This window comes from Xenopus laevis, chromosome 6L (assembly GCF_017654675.1).
Source record: "Xenopus laevis strain J_2021 chromosome 6L, Xenopus_laevis_v10.1, whole genome shotgun sequence".
Classification (NCBI taxonomy): domain Eukaryota; kingdom Metazoa; phylum Chordata; class Amphibia; order Anura; family Pipidae; genus Xenopus; species Xenopus laevis.
In genome coordinates, this window is record NC_054381.1 from 60342199 (window position 1) to 60366737 (window position 24539).

The following is a 24539-nucleotide window of genomic DNA, read 5'->3' on the forward strand; positions in this document are numbered from 1 at the left end:
CTACCAAGTGTTTTTTACAGGTGCTTTACAAATCTGCACTGAAACTAAGCATACATGTGATGGATGCTTTCTGGTGAGTAGGAGAGTAAGTATTTTAAACTGTTGAGTTTGCCAGGTGAAGGGAGGTCTTCATCCCTCTCTCTCTTTTTCTTCTGGAAGAGTCAAGCTGTTATGGAATTCATCTTTTCCTCACACTGACGCTGGGCTAACGTCTCTTTTTCTGGGGTATAGAGCCTATGATATAAGACTATTCTTATCCCTGTCACTTATTCTTGAGCTTTCACCGGGAATCTTAACATTCACTTATAGAAGTTGCATGATTGGTCTCTTCAAAGTCTTGCCATCTATGGCTACAGATTCTTGTTAAGAGCCTAATACCCTCCCACTGGGAAAATACTAGCTTGCTACGTCCCAGTAAGTACTGACATGGAGTTCGTAAAGGGAATAGGGAAGATTGTAACATACTTACCGTGATCTTCCTTTCCTGTACGAACTCCATGTCAGTACGGCCCGCCCTTTTTCAAGTGATTTTAGAAGCTTGTTACAAAGACGCCGGTAGGTGGGTGTGGCCGGTCTTTAAAGACTTGGGGAGGGTCCTTCTGATGGGAGCATGGGGGAGGGGCTAACCCAGTAAGTACTGACATGGAGTTCGTACAGGAAAGGAAGATCACGGTAAGTATGTTACAATCTTCCCTAATTTTCTATCTGCTGTGTAACCTGAGCTTTTTCTCCTTTGAATGTCTGCCCCCATTGCTACACAGCAGCTTATTTATATAAACAATAGTAGTGTTTCTGAAGCTAACACAGTAGTTTTACCAGTGCAGGGCAACAGTACATTATATTTTTATTACTTTAAAACACTTTTATTTTTTGACATTACTATTCCTTTAACTCCTTTCCAAGATTTCAACTCATTAATTAATAATTTTTCATAGAAAAAATTGAAGTGACAAAACGTTACAACAAAATTGAGCATCAATTCATAACATATGATTTTATCGAGTTTTGGCGGCGAAAATGCATATTTTAGGGATTATCGAACCCTGAATCAAGTGCAGATCACAATGTCAAAAAACAACTTCAGGGACATCTGCCATTGACTTGACAGGTTTGAGATGGCGAATTTTTGGATCTGGATGTTTAGCATCTTTGGAGTATGATAAATCTCTAAAAATTCGAGGTTTTTTTCCCCATGAAAATTTTTCCCTCTAAAAACCTGAACTATAAAAAATCGAGGTTTCATAAATGGTCCCCTAAAAGTTACGTTAAGGGCAAACCACCTTTAGGGTTCAGTGAGTCCAGAAGAGAGTTTGTCTTAACTTCTGCTCAGTTTGATCTTGAATTTGCGTGTAGCTCATTTTAATAAAATAATGTTTTTATTTTTGACATACTTTGCTGTAGTCTTTATCTTTATATACCTCCCATTATATTGCTTTTGTTACATGCCAACACTTCACACCCCCATAATTTCTCAGCTTGTCTGAGCCACAGATGTTGCTCCACTTGTGTAGCAAAGTGCCAGATTTGCTATTTCCCGTATTCTCTTGGTAACTAGGAGCAGCACCGCCAAAATAAAATGGCTCATCAAATTGTTAACACTAACTTCATTTTCTAAATGCTGCACTTGTAATTCATTTATTTCACTGGCATAGTGGGGAGTGGGTTGCAAGGCACAATTTATTGACAGGAAAGCATAGACGTAATTGATTACAGTAGAGTCTCTGCCTGAGCTATGCAGATAAGTGAGTTTTTCTCTGGCTATAGGGCACTGTCAGATGAGGTTCTTTGTTGCCTGTGGAGAAGCTGCGCTTCCTGTAGACAACAAAGCTAATGAAATACTTTCAATTGCAGAGAAAAGAATTGCTGGTGGTAAAAAAAATTCAATCACCTAATGTCATATTCAAGGGCTGCAGAATATATCGGTGCTGTATAAATACATATTAATAATGATAATCGTTCTATTTCAATTTCCAGAAAAAAGTAAACAAGGAGAGTAGAGGCCAGTGTTGGATGTGCATCCTTGGGTTTACCAGAGAAAGTGATATACAGGTCCCACCCTTACAAACATTTGGCAACATATGTGTTCATTTATATAGATGTTATATTGGCCTGTGGTTGAAATAAAAGCTGATGAAAACCTTCCAATTCTGGTGCCCACCAGGAGATCGACTGGTTCATCATCAATGTGTATATAAGTTAGAACCAAATGTGTTTAGTGGTGTGGCTATAAAATAAATGAATTGTGTAGTCCTTTTATCAGAAAGACAGAACTACAGATGGTTCTTGAAAGATGCATTTAGGTATAAATACTGCATAATACTTATTTATTTAGCTTAATGACAGATAACTCTAACTACAGATTTAGAAAACTGAGGTTTTGTTATGGCAACACAATTTGGATAAATACTGATTTCCCACTCGTACAAACGGCTTATAAGTTATAGGAGTGCTTATCAATCAGAAAACGCATATATCAAAATACATGATATTTACAGGGAGCCATAAGATGACTCCTTTCCATGTACACATATATTTATTATATATAAGTTCTAGTTTTGTATCGTATCCTAAGAAGTGTTAAATTCAATTATTTGCCTTCTTCTTTTGACTATTTGCAGCTCTCAAATAAGGGTCACTGACCCCATCAGGGCTGCCATCAGGGAGACACAGGGTGTACAAGTGTACCGGGCCCGGCAGTGCTGATCTTTTTGAAAGAGCCGGGCCCCCCTTGACAGCGGCAAAGCCGTGCCGCCTCCTTTGAAGTCCCAAACAGCGAAGTGCAGAAGTGACAAAAAAGCCAAACAGCCGAAGTCCCGAAGTGGCCGAAATTGAAGTCCTGAAGTGCTGAAAATACTCGAAGTCAAGGAAACATCCGAAAATTGAAGTCCTGAAGCCACGAATGGGTGGGATCTGGGGCGGGGCTCAGGGGCCGGGGTGCACGGGGCCCAAAGGGCCCCGAGAATTTTTGTTGTACGGAGCCCTGTGATTTCTAACGGCGGCCCTGGACCCCATCTACTGTAAAAACAGATGCTCTGTAATGCTACAAATGCATTGTTATTTCTAGTTTTGATTAATCATCTTGCTATTCAGACCCTCTCCTATTCATATTCCAGTCTCTTATTCAAATCAGTGCATGGTTGCTTAAGTAATTTTCACCCTAGCAACCAGATAACAGACCCTATACCTGTAAAACAAAAACAGCAGAAAAGCAGAAAGACCTTCTATATGGTATCATACTATATACTATATAGTAGGGGCATTCAGGATCTCAGAAGCATCACTTCCGACTACTCAAAAAAACACACATTACATTTCTTATTGGTGACAGAGCAGTATAATACAGGGATGGTACCCGATTTCCGGAAACCTGTTATCAAGAAAGCTCTGAATTACAGAATGGCATAGTCTCCCATTATATCCAAATTTTTCCTAATTTTATCCTAATTTTTAAAAATTATTTTCTTTGTTTCTCTCTTACAATAAAACAATACCTTGTACTTGATCCAAACTATTAATCCTTATTGGAAGCAAAACCAGCCTATCGAGTATATTTAATGTTTAAATGATTTTATAGTAGACAAGAGATGAAGAGCCAAATTATGGAAAGATCCGTTATCCGGAAAACCTCAGGTCCCAAACATTCTAGATAACAGGTCTCATACCTGAACCTCTTTAAAGAAGAAATATACCCTAATGAGCTTAGAAGGGCATCCTGTTGGGTGCCATTGTTTTAATGTCAAGTAATAATGATGTCATTTTCAGATCCAAAATCTTAAACCAACATTACATTATGCCTAACAAAACATTTAACACTATTTAAATGTCTTAAGCTGTTAGCCAATATAATTCATTAACAAAACTGCTAAAATAGAATCATCTACTGTAAGAGCCACAGTTCTCTACCTAATGTTCATCCTATGTAAATACACAGATCCAGAAGCCATATCCAGAGAAGCCCCACCATTTTTCTGTTAACCAACATTTTGGAACCAAGAGCGTCTTCTCTTTACCCTGCTGTTGTTCCAAGGTGTGAGATATTTAGGTCCAATTGTCAACTGGTGTATCCTCATTTTGTATGGCTGCTATAATGGCTGTACACTGAATACCAAAGGGATATGGAAGTCTCCTTCTGTAGATTATCAAAACACTGCTAAATGGATTTATTCTTCCTGTAAGGGCAATGGCAGACAAGGAGATCTGATGTCCGTTGTAAATCCATGCTACTTGCAGGCCACAATTCTCCTAAAAATGTAACTTTAACTTAACTAAACCCTTTTTCCCACGATAATGTCCGCCACATTTAAATTGTAATACATTCATCAATGCCAAGTTTGAGTTAAGGAAAATGTATTTTCAGATTTTTATAGACTTAGCAGAACTATAGTAATTGCTTATTGGCTGCTATTGGTAGCTGCACTGGTGCATCGAAAAAGTTGCCTGCGTCAAAACCGGTGCACATCAACATTATTCAGACGCCCATTGACTTTAACGCCACCATCAATTTACGTGAGCGTCAGAATTGACGCAGGCGTCAAAATTTTCCTCTTAACTATATGTGACTAAAGTATCCTTAGAAAGTATAAGATTATAAGATTTTTTTCCTCATTAGAAATCAGAACTGTAAAATTACTTACTCAAAGGGGAAATACACCCCTTTTTCACCATGAGCTCAATAATGATTGGGCTTCAGATGAGGTCGTTTTTTTCATATGGTTTTAAATAAGAAATATCTATGGTTTTTGATTTGCACCAGAAAACTAAAACCACTTTAAAAGTTCCTGAAAATAAACCAGTTCCTGATTCTCCAAAGTCACTAGTAAGTTGTGAGCAAGTAAGTAAGTAAATCAAATGATCAATCTACAAATAAGCCTTCTATACAATAAGCTGCTCCTTATCTCCTTATCTCAAGGATTACAAAGGCTGCAGCTCAAGGGGGTTATCCTATTTAGAGGGGTGAGAAGGGGAGAGTTTAGAGACCAAAACAACTTCCCATTAGTCTTTCATAATAGAAAAAATTATGACAAAAATACAAATAATACATCACGTCATATTTGGTGTGCTCATTTTGAGCAAAGGTATGTGTATACAGGTATATTCAGGTTGAACACAGTTACATAGTTTGTGTTTTACGTTTCACCTGGCCTATTGCAAGGCATGACAAGTTATTCAGTCCATGAAAGAAATAGAAAAACAATTTTACACATCAGTCATCCTATGTCACTTATACTGAATAAACTAAGATTCTGAAAAGTTACTGCTTAAATTGGGAAAGTTGGGGCTGCTGTTCCTCCTCTGCTTCCGAAATTTGAATGAGTTTTCAAAACTACAATCTCTAGTAGATACATACATACAGATACATAGATAGATACATACACTCACATATCCATTAGTTATGCATTATTCTCTCTCTCTCTCTCTCTCTCTCTCTCTCTCTCTCTCTCTCTCTCTCTCTCTCTCTCGTATCTTCTGTGTGGGTTTCAGCCATCACACTGTTTGGCAGTAATGTATGGGGATTTTGCTAATATTGATAGCTCATTAAAACTCAGCTACACTTAAAAATAGTGTGGCAGAGAGTTAGGTCAACCCACAGTACACCATACATTTGCCTCTTAGCAAAGTTGTTTTCCTTTATGGTTTTAATGCTATGACTGTATTTTTTTTTCTGTAATACAGTTCATTTTCACTGGTTAAAAATATAAGTAGGTTGCTAGGCTTATTTTGTAGTGATCATGGTGATTTTCCAGCTACTTTAAGTTACTGTAAGTATTAGGTGTTATGGATGATGTTTCTTGACCCTCACTATGGGTCCACTGACACCCCAGGGTACAAGGTGATCTGGAACCCTGTACAGGTATGGGATCTGTTATCTGGAAAGCCAATATCGAGAAACCTCTGAATTAGATGAAGCTCATCTCCGATATAGTCAATTTTAAACAAATACATCTAATTTTTAAAAATGATTTAAGTTTTTTCTGTAATAATGAAACAGTACATTGTACCTGATCCAAAATAAGATATAATAGTTCTAATTGGTTTTTTTTAATGTTTAAATGATTTTTTAGTAGACTTAAAGGAACAGTTCAGTGTGAAAATAAAAACTGTGTAAATAGATAGGCTGTGCAAAATAAAAAATGTTTCTAATATAGTTAGTTAGCCAAAAATTTAATATATAAAGGCTGGAGTGAACAGATGTCTAATAAAACAGCCAGAATCCAACTTCCTGATTTTCAGCTCTATAACTCTGAGTTAGTCAGCGACTTGAAGGGGGGCCACATGGAACATTTCTGTTCAGTGAGTTTGTAATTGACCCTCAGCATTCAGCTCAGATTCAAAAGCAACAGATATGACCCATGTGGCTCCCCCTGAAGTCTCTGATTGGTTACTGCTTGGTAACCAGGGTAACCAGTCAGTGTAAACCAAGAGAGCTGAAAAGCAGGAAGTAGTGTTCTGACTGACATGTTATACATCAAATCATTCCAGCCTTTATACATTAAATTTTTGGCTAACTAACTATATTAGAAACATTTTTTATTTTACACAGCCTATCTATCTATAAAACCCCAGTTCCGAGGTCCCAGATCCAAACATTCAGGATAACAGGTCCCATTTGTGTACTTAACTCCTTAGTTCATATTATCACCCACACGGCCAAGAGAGGGTATAGAAAAATAATAACAGACAATCTTTTTTATTATTTCATCTTTATTTGTATGCGTGTATGCTTTCTGGTGGGTTTGCTGGACCTCTAGAAAAATAAATGCTTTTCTATTTACCTCTGCTTCTGCATAACATTTATGCAGCTTCTAAATGTTCCTAAATGTGCAATTCTGTCTTCAATTTGTGCTTATAGGTGTCATTAAACCACTCAGAAGATAGATGAAAGTTCCTCATTGTCGAGTGCTTATATATCATCTTAGCAATATGATTTTAATACCCAGTAAAATATTTGTTTGAATTCTCACAAACAGCACCTCCTTGTCACTGTGACAAAGTCACACTGAGCTTTTGAATAACAAGATCACATTTAACTTAATTATCATAAATAATATGTTCACACTCTGAAGAAGAAAGTATATGTTTCATATATTAAGTGATAAATTCCAAAGGTCTTTATAGCCAGCTTAAATTTTATAACATATCATTTCCAGCAGATATCTGTAGTGAGAAAATGCTTTAATCAGGGATGCTGTTATGAAACTATGTGGCCAGTGTCAGACAGAACCTGAAGAAAGGTGCTCATGAGCTCTGCTGCGCTTACTCTGCATCTATACATGAGTACTGTGTTAGGGACACTTTCAGGGGTGATGAACTATGCGGGGGAGCAGGGAGAAAGGGCTATCTGGGGTAGTAGGAAGGGGCTTTTCTTATTGGGAGGTTACGTTCTCCTTTTTAAAGTTATTGATGTGCCCACATTTTGGGGCTTGCTATACAGATAGGCGCTGCAAGGTGTAGTTCACACAGCATTTTGGGGTAAGTGAAGGCTTTGGCAGTCAGCTTGTTTTTTGCAAACACCATGCCTTTATCCATCTAAATCACAGTGAGACAATCTCTACAGCAAAACATAGTGATATTCCTCAACAAATCTAACTATATATTTTGAATTCTTCTATAATCTATGTATTCTATCTAACTACTTTATACTGTATATCTGCCTACCTCTTTCTATTAATATCTATTTTCATGAGTCAAGTGTGGCTTGACTCACTAATTTAATGTTAAATTGTAAATGCATGCTTACAGCAATATAAAAACAATAATATCCAGATTTTGACATTTCGGGAAGTGTTATTGCATGCAGTATTTTGCAATTAAAATAGTTGTAAATGAAGCCCTAGCTGTGACAGTTCCAATTTAGTATGACAGTTACCAATTTCAGGTAGACAAGAGTGAAGGTCTTAGTTTAATCTGTTCTCTATAATAGGCTCAAGTATTCTGACATATCCATCTGTGCTCCTTTGAGGATAACCTTAAAATAACGACTGTCTAAAGCTTGAGCTTTAGCACTTGTAAAATGCTCTCAAGATCTTCAGGTGTCAAAGACAGGACTGTGCACCACTGACTTTGACAGATTTTTTTCTTCAGGAGGTAAAAAAGTATTGGGAATGTAGCAATTCATTATAAGAAATGCACCCAAATGAGCCGTTTATTGTGGCTATAAGCTGTTTTTTGAAAACTAACAATAACTACTGTGTATTTACCGCGCCATCCTTAGGTATATATAATCACATGAGCTCTATCAGCACTTAAGCAATCTACCCGATTTCAATTTGAAATCCATATTGGCTACATGACATGTTTATAATAAGCAGTTTCAATCCAATTTCCTTGGCCAATGGCAGTTTTCTATACTCTGTAACGGATGATATGTAATGACCACAGCTAAGGGAATCACTATATCGTGGTTGATGTTTCACATTTAGTTCCACATCAAGAATTTTTGGATTGACTAAGACATTCAAAAGGGTTTTGTTGGGGTGAAGAGGAACAATCCCACTTACGACTGTGCAGAAAGGTCACTTTTTTAGATCTTTTTCTCTCCAGTATTGGTTCTTCCCTTTCTCTGTATGCTGGGTGTATTTAATAATTGTGTTTAGCCCATTACAGGTTATGTTTATCTTTCTCTATTCTAAACACAAGCTACAGCAATAGATAGTAAATAAGATGCTAGCACTTATGATTATCTTGACACTGCCTGTATACAAACATTACAACTATGCAATAGGCTAGACCCCAAGTCTGTGGGGGTGGAAAGGAGAAAGTTCTGTAAGAATCTCTTCCCCATCATCATATGTATACACGTGATGGCAGGGTTGGAGGAGGTTAATAAGTTAGTCATGGGCACAGGGAAGTTGTAGAGCAAGTGACAATGGTCCTTGGGCGCCAGAAGAACTTGGCCTGGTGCTGTGTGGTGGTCAAAAGTGTAATGAAAGCAGAGACAACAAATACTTTTTACTGGAGCAGTTACAATACACCCCTCCTTCTAAGACCTACTAGGAAACAAACATATTGCATATACCTTGACTGTGAGACTCAGCTGTGATTTAAACCAGTGGCTACCTTTCTCTAACTACTGGGCCAGGAAGGCAGCTTAGTGAAATTGGGCTCATCTGCCTTCCCCGAGGTTGAGTCCCTAGCTCTTGCCACTCCTGTGTAGCCTGATTACTGTTGCCTAACATTTGCAATTCTGTCATGCCTTGGCTGCGAACTCTTGCCTTTTCTAATCTGTGAATCCTTTACTGTGGAGCTTGGTCTTTTGGAACTCTGCATTTTCAAACTTAAATAGATAGTCCTGCCTCCCCTTTTTATTATTGTATCCTGCTAAAGTTCTGCTCCAGTCTGTCCTGTTCTACTCCTGCTCCATTCTGCTTCAGTCTGTCCTATTCCAGTCTCCCCAGATATTTGCTTTGTCTGCCTTTTCCAGTCTCTTCTTAGATCCCCTTTAGGTCTCAGCTTTCTTATGCCTGAAAAACTTATAGAAATCCCTTAGAGCCCTTCTTTGATTTGCCACGGTTTGAGAAACTATCACTGACATAAACATATGGCTAAACTGTAGCAGATTCCTGATAACTATTTTCACAAACAGGGTTCATTGTTTTTTTGACCATCTATTAGATAAATATGGGTTATTGGGTGCATCCTCAACCCAACATTTTTTCCTTCCGCAACCATGCTACTTATCAGTGGTGCATTGCAAATTGCTTATGTAGGAATCAGCCAGTTAGAGAAGAATGAAATCTGTCAATGACTCACAGCATGAACATGTTATTTTTTGCAGCCAGTAAAAAGTTTGGTTGTGGAACTCCCCCAAAAAATTGTTAAACATGTATGTAACATAAATTTGCTAGACATCCAGTATAGTTCAGTGAATTATTTAAAATGCTTACAGTATCTGTACAAGAAAATGCTTTGCATTAAAAAAATAAGCTGTCAGGCTCATAATAATGACAAACTGGTGGGAATCAAAACAGCTATTTGTATCATCAAAGATTAGGTCTGCACAGTGAGTAGTAGAGTTATACCAATCAATGTTATGCAACACTCGTCTAGGGATGAAGAATCAAGATATAATACCTGATACAAATGTCAATCTATTCAACTAGGAGAGAAGTGTATGTATATATTTGTTTTATATTATGAATATGCACTGAAGCACGTATGAACTGCACAATATTTTAATTGACTTCCATAAGGCATGGGCTTTTTATACTTTCAGTTGGTATTGTTGTAAATATAGTTGTTGTGCAATCATTGTAAATATGTATTAGTATATTCAAGTACCTGAATATTTATCCATATGTTCGACTAGTACAGAAATGTTTATCCGTAATGCTTGGGACCTGGGGTTTTCCAGATAAAGGATCTTTGTGTAATATGAATCTCCAAAACTTAAGACTAAAAATCATTTAAACGTTAAATAAACTTATTAGGATTTTCTTCTATTAATGCAGCTTAGTTATTACCATCATGTATAAGGTACTGTTTTATTATTGCAGTGTAAAGGATAAGAATCATTTGCTTAAAATTGACTGGGAGATGGCCTTCCTGTATTTCTGAGCTTTCTTGATTATTGGTTTCCAGATAGGGAATACCATTACTGTAGCTTTAATTACATTTTTATTTGCCTGTTGCATTTAGCAATTGGTATCAAGACACAGTGAGATAAGTCACTGTAATATATATACTTCCCACACTGACAATTGTGCTCTATATCTGGTAATGGAAATCCACTACCGGTGCCTTTACAAATAGGGAGATGGAACCATTATTGTCTCAGAGTGGTGCTAAGGAAAAGCCATGTATTTCTCATTGTCATCGAACTAACTGCTAATGCCCAAGGTACTTTTTTTATCTTACTTGCTCTGGGTCTTTATCTACAGTTTAAGGCCGGCCCAGCTAGCTCGTGACTGAAAATAAAATGTAAACGTGTTTTAAATTTAGTTTTAAATAAATACAAACTCTTGCCCTGAGGCCCTTATTTCATTGTTTTCTTATTAGAGGAAAGGAAAGGACCATGCTGATATAGAAAAAGGTTATCAAGCCAATATTATAGTGAATTGACAAAGTTAATATTAAAGGAAGGGTGCTAGCCATGCCAATATAAGAGAATGGGAGATTACCAAGATAATATTAGAGGATGGGATATGACCAAGCCAATATTAGCAGCTTGTAACGACTGAATAAAGGAAATTGCTACTGTTAAAAACCATATTATTTGCAAAAATGCTCTCATAATAAATACAAAAAAAAGCAAAAACAATATGTATGTAAAACATTCTGGGGCTAATAATATAGGTCTGAAATTACCCATTGCCGATTTATAAGATCAATGTACCATTTTCTAACTGGTAGTAGGCTGATCAAATCTAACTGCTGGTTGGTTGCTATGGGCAACTGCACTTGTGCTATTACTACCAGTATTTATTTTAACAAATGACCCTTTAGATGTACTCACCTTAAAGGGGAACTTTTGCGAAAATTAAAATTCAATACAAACTTTCTATATATAATACATTAGAAATTCTGGACTGTTTCTAATATATTCAAGTTACTCTTCCCTATCCCCCTGTCAGCATCTGTTTCTCTTCATTCTTCATTCATGCAGAAGATGTATTAGAGCTCCCTCTATTAAAATGATTAGAAATCCTGTCTCTCTACATGCAGAATTTGTGTCAAAGTCCGTTATTGTGTTAGATTTTATTTGTACTGGAATGATTTTATTTGTACTGGAATAGTGTTATGTTTTGGGTAGCCGAGGATGAGGAGAGTATAACAGTGCTTTATTAGCAGGCTCTCATGCAGCCATTACACAACAGTAACTTTCACTTTTTAAGATGACAGGAAGTATACACAGTATGTCTGAACATAGTGACATCTACAGGCCCTTTGTATAAACACCACAAATGGGTTATTTGAGTTAGCACTAATACTTTGAAAGGGAGCCCCGTCTATAAAATATATTGGGTCTAACTGTCAATGAATATCTAACACCCAACTCCTACATGAAGAGACAATGAAGAGAAGCAGATGCTGAAAGCATAATAGTGAAGATAAACTTGATTATTTCAGAAATAATGCAGACTTTTTAATGGCTTGTATTTAAAAGGTTTCTCAATTCAGTATGATGAAGCTTATATAAAATTTCCATTTTCGCGATTATTATAATAAAAAATGTTAAGCATATTTTAACTATGTTTTAAGTTGATACCAAGGCAATTCAGATTAAACAATTACTGCAACTTTCAGTCTGATTTTGATTGGCAAGTGTTTTATTATCTCAATTTCATGCATTGAATTACTGGTACCACCATAGCAGATCTTTTAAAGGAAAACTATACCCCCAAAATGAACACTAAAGCAACAGATAGTTTACATCATATTAAGTGGCATATTAAACTGGCCTATATATTTAAATAAATATTGTCCTTTTACATCTCTTGCCTTGAGCCACCATTTTGTGATGGTCTCTGTGCTGCCTACCTACATTGTTTGGGGGGTATAGTTTTCCTTTAAATAAGTAGCACAGCTAGTCATTTATGCAAAGTACAGGGAATGAATTTCACTCCTCTCCAGTCAAGAAGTCCATAGGCTTCTGATGTTCTTAGCAGCATTGATTCAAAGATCAAAAGATTATATAACCCTAAAAGCTTCCTCGCTGCTAGTATCTCTTTAGCAGGATGAAGAAGTGAAAATTGGGATTGGGATTTTTTGGGATCATGAATAAACTGGTCATAAAGTCACAAGATGATTAACAATATTGAACTATATAGGTGATTTCATTCATTTGCAAATTGAATGTGGAAAATAGTTCTAACTTTCATGGGTAAACAACGGTGCTATTTTGAGATCCTATTATTTAACACACAACAGCGAGGAAAAAATGCAGCAAGAAATACGGAAAAAGGACCAAAAAAATCCAAAAAAATCCATTATAATGAACTGAAGTATGTATATCACATTTCAAAAAAACTGTCAGGATTAAATTACTATTGTGGGCACAAACAGAAGCCACGTGAGTAAATTTACACATTCACACATTAATGTTATTGAGGATTAATGTCAAGCAAAACCTGCTATTGACCAGGCAGTACATTGGTCTGAAGCTGTGGCATAGCTTCATGTGGTTTTTCAATAGCACCCCATACCCACCCCTTAAAACTAATGGTGGTCCTACGCTTTTAAATGTGGGCGTTGGTTTGGGCAATCACTCTCTCTTAAAAGCCTTTACTGGCGGGGGAGGATTCAGCCTTCAAATTGAAACCAATGCTCAACATACATTGAACACAGGTAATGCTATTATACAGAGAAATATTTCTTTTTAATAAGTAAGTTAGGGACCGCCATATGGGGTTTACCTTGACGTGGTATGGTGGCTTTTCAATTTTATGATCATAACTTTGGTAACTAAAAACCCCTGTTTTGTAAACATGCACTTGCATTTATACTGAATATTTATGAGACAGGGGCCCAGGGAAGTGCATTGTAAGTAGCACTTCCATTATATTTAAATATATTTTGATTTAGCCTTGAGTGCTTCCACAATTTCCCTCTAATATAGTACATTGGTAAGCACATGGCTCCCTTTATGCATTAATATTAAGGGCCCATACAGGGGAGTTAATACAGAGGAAGCAGACCCTACAGTTGCAGGGGGCCCAGGAGGTTTAGGGGCCCCATGAGACCCAAATAATGAGCAATTTCAATATCTATTGGTAGAACAGGACAACCTCCGGATATGTTGGGAGCTCTAAAATTAATTTGCTGGCAGAAGCCATATTCCAATAACTTGCACTGATGAGATCAAACAAGATCGAAACAGGCTGTCTGCAAGTTTGGATATATGGCTCTGAACCAGTAGGCTGTATCTGTGCTATAAACCAGCGGTTCTGGATGCATAGTTGGCCAAAGGGACATAAAGGAGTGATTTGCATGTCTCCGCCCATGATGCCTTATGGAAGAATTACAACTCTTATTTTGGTATATATGCAGTGCTGTGTGTATGGCATGAGACAAGTAAAAACCTTCTGATTTCAGAAGGTTTCACTTTGCATGTGGGGCCCAGTAATATTTAGTTACGCCAATGGGTCCATAAAATCATGTGCCATTGCGGACACACAACCAGCGCAAAATTTTACAGCCCAGATAGACAGACACAATGTTTATGGGGCAATTATCTCAAATACAACAGAATTTTCTTTGACCAGGAAATTAAATGAGCCACATTGTCTCATGATACTGATGCAATATTGCTTATTTTGGAAACTGCTGGTTCACCCATGCAGTTTAGCCATATACATTTCATTCTCAACTTCTCCATGAAATAGCACGGCATGTTATTTATTTCTGAAGTTTTGGTCTTTACTAGCTTCATAAAGTTTCCAGTAGGATGTAAAACATCTGCTTTACAAACAGAAAACCATCTTGAACACAGTTCCTAGTACGTAGTTTATTTTTGCTTTATGAACTTCCCCACATATCTTGGCAATATCTTTTTTCTACATGCTTGTTCCTTGGTTATCTACGTGCAGCTATAAAATATATTTAGTCAATTCTTTCCTTCACATGATCTGCCACAGTTCAGTTTATTGTCACTTTCCCTATGTGTTTTACATTCTGTCCTTTCACTAGACTAGAGATGTGTTGCAGAGCTTTGTGAGGGATTACACTTCTGTTTCTAACAAGGTGAAAGCAGTAAAAGTGAAGTCTGATAAAACGCTAAACCTGTGAAGATCAAGCTATACAATTTGAGAGAATGTGGCATACTTATTTGAATGCTGGTAATAGAGGTTTGACGGTAGAATTGGTGTGGACTGTGAAAAAAAAAAACAAATTCAGATATGGTTAAATGTAAAGTATTTTATAGGTGTTATTAAGCAACATTGGATGAACTAATTGTTAAAACACTGCGAAAACCCAGGAAATTCATCCACTGAAATTAAGATTAGGGAACAGAGCTGCACTGCAAACCCCCAGGGTCAGTAGAGACTCTCCAACTTATCTTCTGTGTTTCTCCATGCCCTAGCTATGTCCATAGTATTTGGAAAAGGAGTGCTAGCTGATTTATACTGTAGCTCTCTCTTTCCTGCTACTTTAAGTGTTTGACTGAAAACACAAATATACATTTTTATATAAGCCCAGCAGGATGCCAGAACTGTTTGCCCTACAACCCAAGTTAATGTTTTATTCACTAGTGACAAATTCATTAACAGTGTTAGACAAAAATCAATAGGTGTCCATTGTTGTAAAATCCTCCCCCCGCCCACAGTTCAAGTCATTGCATTATCTATGGCCCAGCATCCTTTAGCAGGAAAACAAGCCACAACGGTTTACTGTTTATACAAAAAAAATCTTGCTATATGCATTGTTATTTATTAGTGACACAAATGCTTTACAAACTGATTATGCCAAGTTTCGTGCAGTCTCATGGATATTTGCTGCATTGTTTTTGCAGAGAAAAGGCCAGATTTGTCTTCCGATTAGCAAAATCTCTCACACTTGGCATGCTAGCTCTCCAGAACCAAGATGTGTAGTTACTTTTGCCTCTTATGATCTGTCCATGCAACAATATGCACAATTTCTATTCTAATCAAGTATTTAAAGGCAGGTGGGGTGCATCTTTGTGATAAATTAGATGGGCTAAATGTAAGAGGTGTCAGGCCAGGGCTGAAACTAGTGGCTTGCAGAAGAATCATTTGTGTAGGGCACAACGGTTTTGGGGGTGTTGCTAATCACATGCCTCTCCCACTGGCCACCGACCCGAGGATTCGTTGCAGGATCTTTACATAATTTGGATCATATGTGCTATGCTAACAATCATTTTACACATTTAATAAAACCAACAGAAATGTTCTGCTACCAATATGGATTCCTATCATTCAGGGTATCCAGAAAAGGAATGTGGAGAAACCCGAGCCTTCCAGCGACCAGGCAATTTTCTCTGGAAGTCTGCCTGAACTCGCTTGGGTTTTGGGCCAGTCCATGCATCACTAATTGGCATTTACTAGTAGGGGCTGCTTGGGCCTATGAGATGCTGGAGATATGATGAGAAGGAGTTGTGACATGAAGGGGCAGAGTCATCATATCAAGGGCCTAACTGAGAGGCATTTTGGTCACTTTGGGAGCTCAGAGCGGATAGGTTGACCAGGGGCAGATGGACAGCTAGGCCAGTGAAATACCGGACCAGTACCTGGTGGTATAAAAGGTACAAAAGGTACAGGCTGATACATTAGATAGCTTTAAGAAGGGACAGGATGGCTATTTGGCAAGTGAGGGAATACAGGGGTATGGAAGATAGCTCATAGATCCAGAGACTAGTCCGATTGCCAGTTTGGAATCAGGAAGGAATTTTTTCCCCTCTGAGGCAAATTGGAGAGGCTTCAGATGGTTTTTTTTGCCTTCCTCTGGATCAACTGGCAGTTAGGCTGGTGAAACAAAAGTTAGAAAAAGTTTGAACTTGATGGACGTCTGTCTTACTATGTTAATATTTTACGATGTTAAACCCTGGGGGGGACATATAAATCAAATTTAAATGCCCAATTCTTTCTGTCACAGTAAAAGCATCAATATTTAATTGCATATGCACAGTTCCTTTCATCTCAAGGGAGAATTAGGTTCAAAACATGACATACAAGTCTAATCAGAACCATGTGCTTTTGCACAACTGCAAATTGCTCTGTCTCTGAAAGGGTTATCATTATCAGCAATGTCCTATTGACTGAGGGATTTAGGTCACACAATGACTGCTTCATAATTAATGTTTTAGTGGGGGCTGCACAGTATTATCCAAACAAGAAAGAAAACACAAAAGATAATTTTTTGACCTATTTTTTATCTCTGCGCCTAGGTTAGATTGCTTGTAATATCTGTGCAACACAATAAGAAAGAAGAAAATCTGTAAACTCATGTTAAACTTTCTGGGGCTGGTTTACAAACACAGGTGCTAAATTGTAGCTGCCAACAGCAAAAAAAACAATGTAGCAAAAAGTCAAAGGAATACTAAGTTTAGCTGCAAAAACCTATCAGAGAATATTTAATGATCTATACAGAAGGTGGCTACTAGAAATTGGCACATTATAATGCAAGTATATTCCAAGCACTTACAGTTACAGCAGGGTCTGCTGGCATCACCATCATATTGCACACTGAGAGCAATTGAAATGCTAGCATATTATTCAATGGGAGCAATGGGCAAAGTGATCCCCAGCATATTACTCAGTAAGAGTAAAGAAAAATTGTATTCCAGCACATTACACGGTATTATACAATAAGGCCTTGGGCACATGGAGCTGAGGTATAGGGCAGATCTGCTTCCTGAGTGCAGCTGATCCACTCCATGCCTCAGCTCCTTTGATCTACACTGAAAAGTACAGCTTCCACTTGCATGCAGGCACATACAGAGGAGTAGAGATTGTTCCGAAAAATCGAAAGCATTCAATCTTTTTCTCCTCTTTGCCTTTTCCTAGCCAATATATAGTATTGTAAGAGCTGTGAGACATAGAAATACAGTCATTTCTAAAATTTTGGCTCCTTGTTGCTTAGTATTCTGGACTCTTTGCCAAAAACCTTATCTAATTAAGTCTGAGAAAAATTGTATCTTTTTCTGATGTCAGTGCAAATATAAATGCCGAACATTTCAGTAAGAATCCCAGACTGCGATCTGATCTGTCAAAATGGGACTGAACCACAAAAAAGTTGGGAAGTATGAGAGAATGGGATCTTTTGCAAATCATTGAATATTTACATTTTACAAAGTGTCGCAACTTTTTTGGAAATGGGGTTTGTGCACCATTGTACTCTCTTAACAATGTGCAGCATTGACCAGGCCACCTGAGGTGCAACTGAATCGGCCTTGGTGTTGCTCACCCTAAAAACACAGAACTCCAGCATTCCACAACAAGATTCCATGGTGTATTAGCATGAATGGAATTGCATTAAATCCACCAAGGGATCCTTCATTGAAAATCCTGCCAGCTGTTTACTTTTTGAACTTTCTTCTTAGTTTTATACAGTTATCACCAGCAGACATATACATTTTTATCCAGCAATAAGCACCTAAGCAAAACTATATCTGCATACTTTAAAAAGGGCCAATTTAGGCCACGCTCTGGGTCACACACAATTACAACCACACACAGAAACCCAACCCACTGGCTGTGGGAGAAGATCTTTGGGAGGTAACCGCCTGTCCTGATAAAGTCTGATTACAGTCATGTTATCATGATATGGGCCTCCCTCCCATAAGCATCACCTACCCTCCCACTTCTGACTACTGTAACATGAGCTTGATATTATAATGTGCATGTTATAGACTTTACGCTGTCCTGTAAAACTTGTTGATTGTCAAGTAAAAGACAGATGGATGCAACAGATAAGCAGGAAAATGCAGGGCCAGCCCGGATGTTTACTGAGCTACCAGGTAGAATGTATGCACAAGACAGGACTAGTATAACTAGTTAGTGGAATACAAATATTACTGGCCATTTATGTGTCTTTGGACCACCCCTCAGCCATGGACCCTTGAAGGCTACCCAAGTTGCCCTTATTACAATATGTCACTTTATGATACATCAATATGTACCTGACACCCACCCACCATATTGTTTCTACAATTTGCTCCCAAAAGAGCATCTTTATGCCTTCAAAACTTTACTTTATCTCTACTATATACCTCAATTTTCATCTATCATACTCATTACAGTCTACTGCATTTAATCTGACCAAAGGGCTGCCAGAAACCAGGCTCAATATTCAATAGAGGGTGATTCATGATGACCCCCTGTATGCCTCCCCCACATAGGTCTAGACCGCTGAGGAAAATCCCTACTCCACCCCCTTTCTCAATAGCATTTAGTTTCTTTTCTGAACCCTCAAACCCCACATGCTTTTACATCTATAGCTGGTGAGGGTGGAAAGGGGTAAGGTAGGTCTGCATGTGTAGGTGGTGGGGTTCCAGGGTACATCATTGGCTATAGAACACTATAAATCATACTGGGAGAATTATTTTTATGTTATACCTGCTTTCTTTACTCATTACATAATTGATAGATAAAAAGCACATTTGTCTATCATGTGCAAGTTAAAGGGGAACATCAATGGTGCAAAAATTGCCAGTTATTTATTTTAGTACATCACAGTAGCATGTGTACAAACTTTTGCTCTACTCCACATGTGCAGCAGCATCAAGGATCCTGGGGACAGAAAACAAGATGGCAGCATATCACTCACTAGAACTGTATCCTGTGCTGATGTGTTTGCATCAAAAAGTAATGTTGTCCAGTATCTGCAATAAGCAGTTGTAATCACTGGGAGGTGCCTAACAAATTGACACCCCAGTGAATAAGCCTTTCCTTGTTCTTTAAGACTATGCCATCTGCTGACCTAACTATGTTTGAGGTACCCCAAGGGATTCAGCAGTATTCAGTTGTTGTAAATGCTTCCTGCCAGTAACTACTTTAGAGAATTCTAATTCAGCTTCAGACCTTAGCTGAAACAAGTAACCAAGGGATCATGCCACATTAAGCAAGCTCTGCTTTCACATATTCAGTTATTAATTGTGGCATGACACAATATGGAAGGCAAAGTGCGATTGCAATATTCAAAACACATGTACAAACTGCAAGGCTGTGCCATGCTCCAGAGTTGTTTGAGCTAGCCTTCAGGAATAGAACAAAGCACAGGCTTCATATTTATGTCCAAGACTATTTTAAACCAGGTAATCTCTTTAAAGGACTGTTTCAAAGCATTGATTAACAATACTTCATCTTATTTTCCAGAAGTCCTTAATGAACTCATCTTTGCAACAGACCTTCACAAATGCTGGGTGCTTTTAAGGGGGTTTCCACTCAAAAACGTTTTTTTTGTATAATGAAAGGAAATATAATTATAAACACACAATACAGGTACAGTATATGTTGATTTAAACTATTCCATTGGTTTTACCTGTAAATCTAATTGAATTACAAATCAATTACCTGTAATCTAATTACAATGTAACAGAAGCAAGTTCTCCTCCAGGATACTCAGCTGGCTTCTATTACATTAACCAGTTGCCAGAGCCAGCAGGGCAGATAATATATCCAACCAGATAGAAGTAAAGTGGAGTTGCAGGTGCCAAGTTTGTACCCTTTTTAGCTGGCTGAAAAGTATTACATGTGCCATAAGCCTTGTAGTTTTCTCAGTTTGCTAGGGGGAGATTTTTATACTAGTTACCCTTCTATGCTTCTGTATTGCCTGAAGATATTCTTAAGAACATTCCCAGCAAGCATTGTTAAGTGATACATCATACGCTTGTAATTATTGGGACAATATAAATGGCAAAGCACTGGAGTGATGTCATTCAACAAAGATCTTCCATTCAAAGAAATGTGCACAAAAAAAATAACAATTAAAAAATATCAATGGTTTTATTATTTGAGTTATTTGTGAATGCCCAGTTCTGTGGTGAACCCACACCCAACAGCAATGCTGACATTACACTGTCTCCACTTGCAGCAAGTACAAGGACCTTTTTTTATAGACAGAAACATGGCTGTGCAATGTGTTCTCCAGTCTCCCCATTGTAGCTAACTTGTACATGGAGGAAGTGGAAAGGAACTACCCGAGTCACTGGTTCAGGTATGTGGATGACACTTGGGTTAAAATCAGATCCAATGAAGTAGCAGCCTTTACAGAACACATTAACTTAGTGGACAATAACATCAGGTTCACAAGGGAAGATGTCCACGGGAACAAACTTGCCTTTTTGGACTGTTTGATATGCATCCAAGAGGGGGGTAACTTGAAAACAGAAGTATACAGGAAACCCACTCATACAGATCAATATCTGTTGTTCGATTCCCACCATCTGCTTGAACACAAATAGGGATGCACCGAATCCAGGATTCGGTTCGGGATTCGGCCAGGATTCGGCCTTTTTCAGCAGGATTCCGATTTGGCCGAATCCATCTGCCTGGCCGAATCGGAATCCTGATTTGCAGAACACTTCACACATCCATTCATGCAACTCTCACAAGTAACACCTGTTTCTAGGAGTTGCCTGACACATCGGTAATCCTATCATAGTAACTACACAGAATCAACAACTCTCTGAATTTCAGATGTCACCTCTCTGAAGAGTTACAATGTGCCATTGTGATTGGATAAGTGGAAGAGTCTATATGCAGAGAACTTCCCACACCAGTCAGTTGAACTCCAGTCATTTGAACTAAAGAAGCTGCTCGGATGAGTAGTGAATCGTCTTCAATAATTACTCAGCAAGTCCAGTTGTTTTAAATTACTTATATGATACTTCCACCAGGTTGTTGCAGCAAAGGATTTAATGTGTCCACAGCCTTACGCATTTCGTGTTACAAACACTTAGTTTGCCTATGACTAAGTGTTTGTAACATGAAACGTGTAAGGCCGTGGACACAATAAATCCTTTTTTCTTTGCTGCAACAACCTGGTGGAAGATTGCCTTATTTGGGTGCCTGCTCAACAGTACTTTTCGGTTTGTCCACTCCCTATGCTGAGGGCTCAGGGTGGTGCACCTGGACCACTTCCCTAATTTGGTGAGTTCTAACTTTACTTATTGGAGACCCCTTTTCAAGTTTCATCATAAAGTGTACAATAACCCCAAACTCGTGGGTATTTCTATGTCTGTGCAGGGCAGATGTTGAATATCAAAGCCTGGCAAAAACTACTGTAAGTAGGGGGGGGGGTTGTGGCTGCCATGCAGCTACTTTTTATCTTCTGACTTCATTTGCATAGATTGACAAAAATTGTTTATCAACTGATCTATCAGGATATTGGCTTGCAGAACAAAGGCATGTGAGCTAAACAAGCCAATTCAGATCATGTACAGCTTGTTTAGCTGCAGCCTGAGACAAAACGCACACAGTGTGTCTCTGCATTCCTGCTTGGTATGAAATATCAGTCCGTTCAATATAATCTGAAGTAAAATTATACATGTATGCACCAATCATCAAGCAGCTCAAACAGAATGTACAGAGCATATGCAGTTAAAGTATACTTAGAGACAAACAAGACCTAGATCATGCAAGTTTCAAACAAAAGCAGCTGGATCATGGAACATACTTCACCCATTGTGTTGTCCCATTTTTTTTTGCTTGGAAACCTGGCCAAACTGACTGCAGGAGAACAATAAATATCTATCTACTTTAAAAGAATGTGGCAGAGACAGTATCAGAGAAAAGGCCTGAGCCTTTGTCATGCTCACATGCAAATCTTTAATTCCAGATGTGGATTGAAACAGATCTTAATTTTCAGTTGAGAGAGAATTAGCAGGCTTTAGAAATGTAAAGGCCAGAATTCTGAGCTATGACTAGCAGCTGAGGCTAAGCAAGAAGTGCAGAAATCTGATATACAGTGTAATAAACACAGAGGCATGCTTATTATTATGTTCATAAGAGCAGGCTTTATGTTCATAAGAGCAGGCAAGACTTACTGTCTGTACCTAAGGGCAGACTAGACCTATTGTATCTACACACTATTGTGTGACTGGATCTATATTAAAGTAGAGTAGACTACACTTATGGTACAGTTATTATCTGCATTATGGGTGGGTTTCTACTGTACCTTTATAAGGGTTAACTAGCCAGTATAAGGTTCTATGACTCACTTTTTTCTACTACTCTATTACTCTCTTATATGAAACTGTAAACAGTCTATATAAATACAGAGGTGTTCTTTTGTGCAGAATCAGTTCATTATTACCATGGATAAGAAAGTGGAAGAACCAGGAAACAAAACCATTACAGAGAAAGGAAAGCAAAATGCTGAAAACAAAAGAGGTTCAGTCATGTCTGTACACAATCGGCATTGATATCCATCATTTTAGGGAATCATTATCATAACAATAGAATTTCAGCAATCTGTATATGTGGATACCAAACCTGTGAGCCGCAGCAACTGAACTACTGTACATCTCTCAGCACCCATTATTGTCTAAGTATCACAGCAAATGTTAATAGTTGTAGTACAACAACAGCTGTAAGTCTGGTTAAAATGAGGGTGAAACACTTTTTTTTTAGAATTCTCTAGTTACAACAGATGAGGCGTCAGCTATTATTATTATGCTTGGTTTCTCAGAGAGCCCTGTATGAAGTAGAACTATTCTGCATAATGTTGTGAGACTGAGACTTACCTGGTACAGCAGTGACAGCAGGTACAATCCCACACAGTGCAAACTCTTCATCTTTTCACCTCTTGTAGGAAATACCCTTTATTCACAATACATGCATCTGTAGCTCCAGCAATTCCTGTTTCCCATCCAAATTGCAGTAGAAACACAGTAGAGGCGATGTAATATATGCAGTATAAAAATCCCAGTGATCAGTGAGCCGTCTCCTTCAGTTTTTTGTCCTTTTCCTGCAAACTGACATGCTCCAATCTGGTAATTAGTGTATTGATCCTAGGTGAGAGTAAATGAGATTGATCAGGGAAACCCCAGGCTCCTTATCATCTCATCCCCAGCAGATCTGACAGAGAGGTGGGTGTTTCCCTTCGCTGTTTCCATCCGCTGTTCGAGCCCGAGGAGGAGATGATGGTTGATCATATGGGAGAGATGAGAGAAAGAGAAGAGAAAAAGGGGAGAGAAAGGGATTGCACTGGAACAGGGAGGGAGGAGATTATATTCATCCGTGTCCCTGCCTCATGGAGAAGGATTTCATAGCTGGAAATGGAGAGGTTATAGGCTGAGATCAGAGTGCGAGGAGGAGATTGTTGGGAGGAGGAGAATCTCACGTTCCCTTTCCTCTTCAGCAGCATGCAGGCTATTTCTTACCCTCTTTATTTACTTCACAAACGGGCTGAAATGTGCTTGGTCACAGCTTTGTGTACAGAGGGTCAGAAAGGGACAGGGAGGGATGCCTCACAATTCAAATGAATATCACTGTTAACCCTCTGGCTGCCAGCCTGTCAAATCTCTGCTTTAAAATGTGTAGCTTGTCTGTCAGTCTTCAGCCCTGTCACTTTATTCTCTCATTCAGAATTTCTAGGGAAAGAAATGACACAATTTGCCCACTAGTTATGGAATTAACTCTACATTACCCAGAGCATTCATTTCCTCTTCCATACAATTGTCTGTAATCACACCAACAAATACATGTCTCATAATAACCAAGCCAGGGGTGTAAATACAGAGGAAGAAGACCCTGCGGCTGCAGGGGGCCCAGGTGGTATAAGGGGCCCCATGAAGCCCTAATTAATGAACAATTTCAACATATAGTGGTAAAATGGATAACCTCTGGATATGTTGGGAGTTCTAAAATTAATTTTCTGTGAGGCCCAGTAAATGAATGCCACTGAACCAAGCACAATCATATAACTGACACTGTATTCTTCCTGCAGGTGCACACACAATTACAGGTGTAACTTGATGAATTCATTCTATTCCTGCACAGGAAAATCTATAATAAATGTGGATTTTTTTTTTTTTTTTTTGACTCAGCAACATTTTGTAACAATTAGTACATATTTTTGGTATAACTCCGTTATCCAGGTTTTAAACTGCAACTCTCAGTTTACATAAAATATTAGTGGAA

The 24539-nt window shown here is 38.2% G+C and overlaps 1 protein-coding gene across 1 annotated transcript in view; it reads right to left on the minus strand.

Moving 5' to 3' along the window:
* vopp1.L (VOPP1, WBP1/VOPP1 family member L homeolog) overlaps positions 1-23762 on the minus strand; it is a 76344-nt gene extending 52582 nt beyond the window's left edge. The window contains exon 1 of the mRNA XM_018267539.2: positions 23141-23762. Coding sequence (XP_018123028.1) covers positions 23141-23191 — 51 coding nt within the window. The 5' untranslated portion in view covers positions 23192-23762. The remainder of the gene's footprint in view (positions 1-23140) is intronic.
* Positions 23763-24539: the final 777 nt, after the last annotated feature.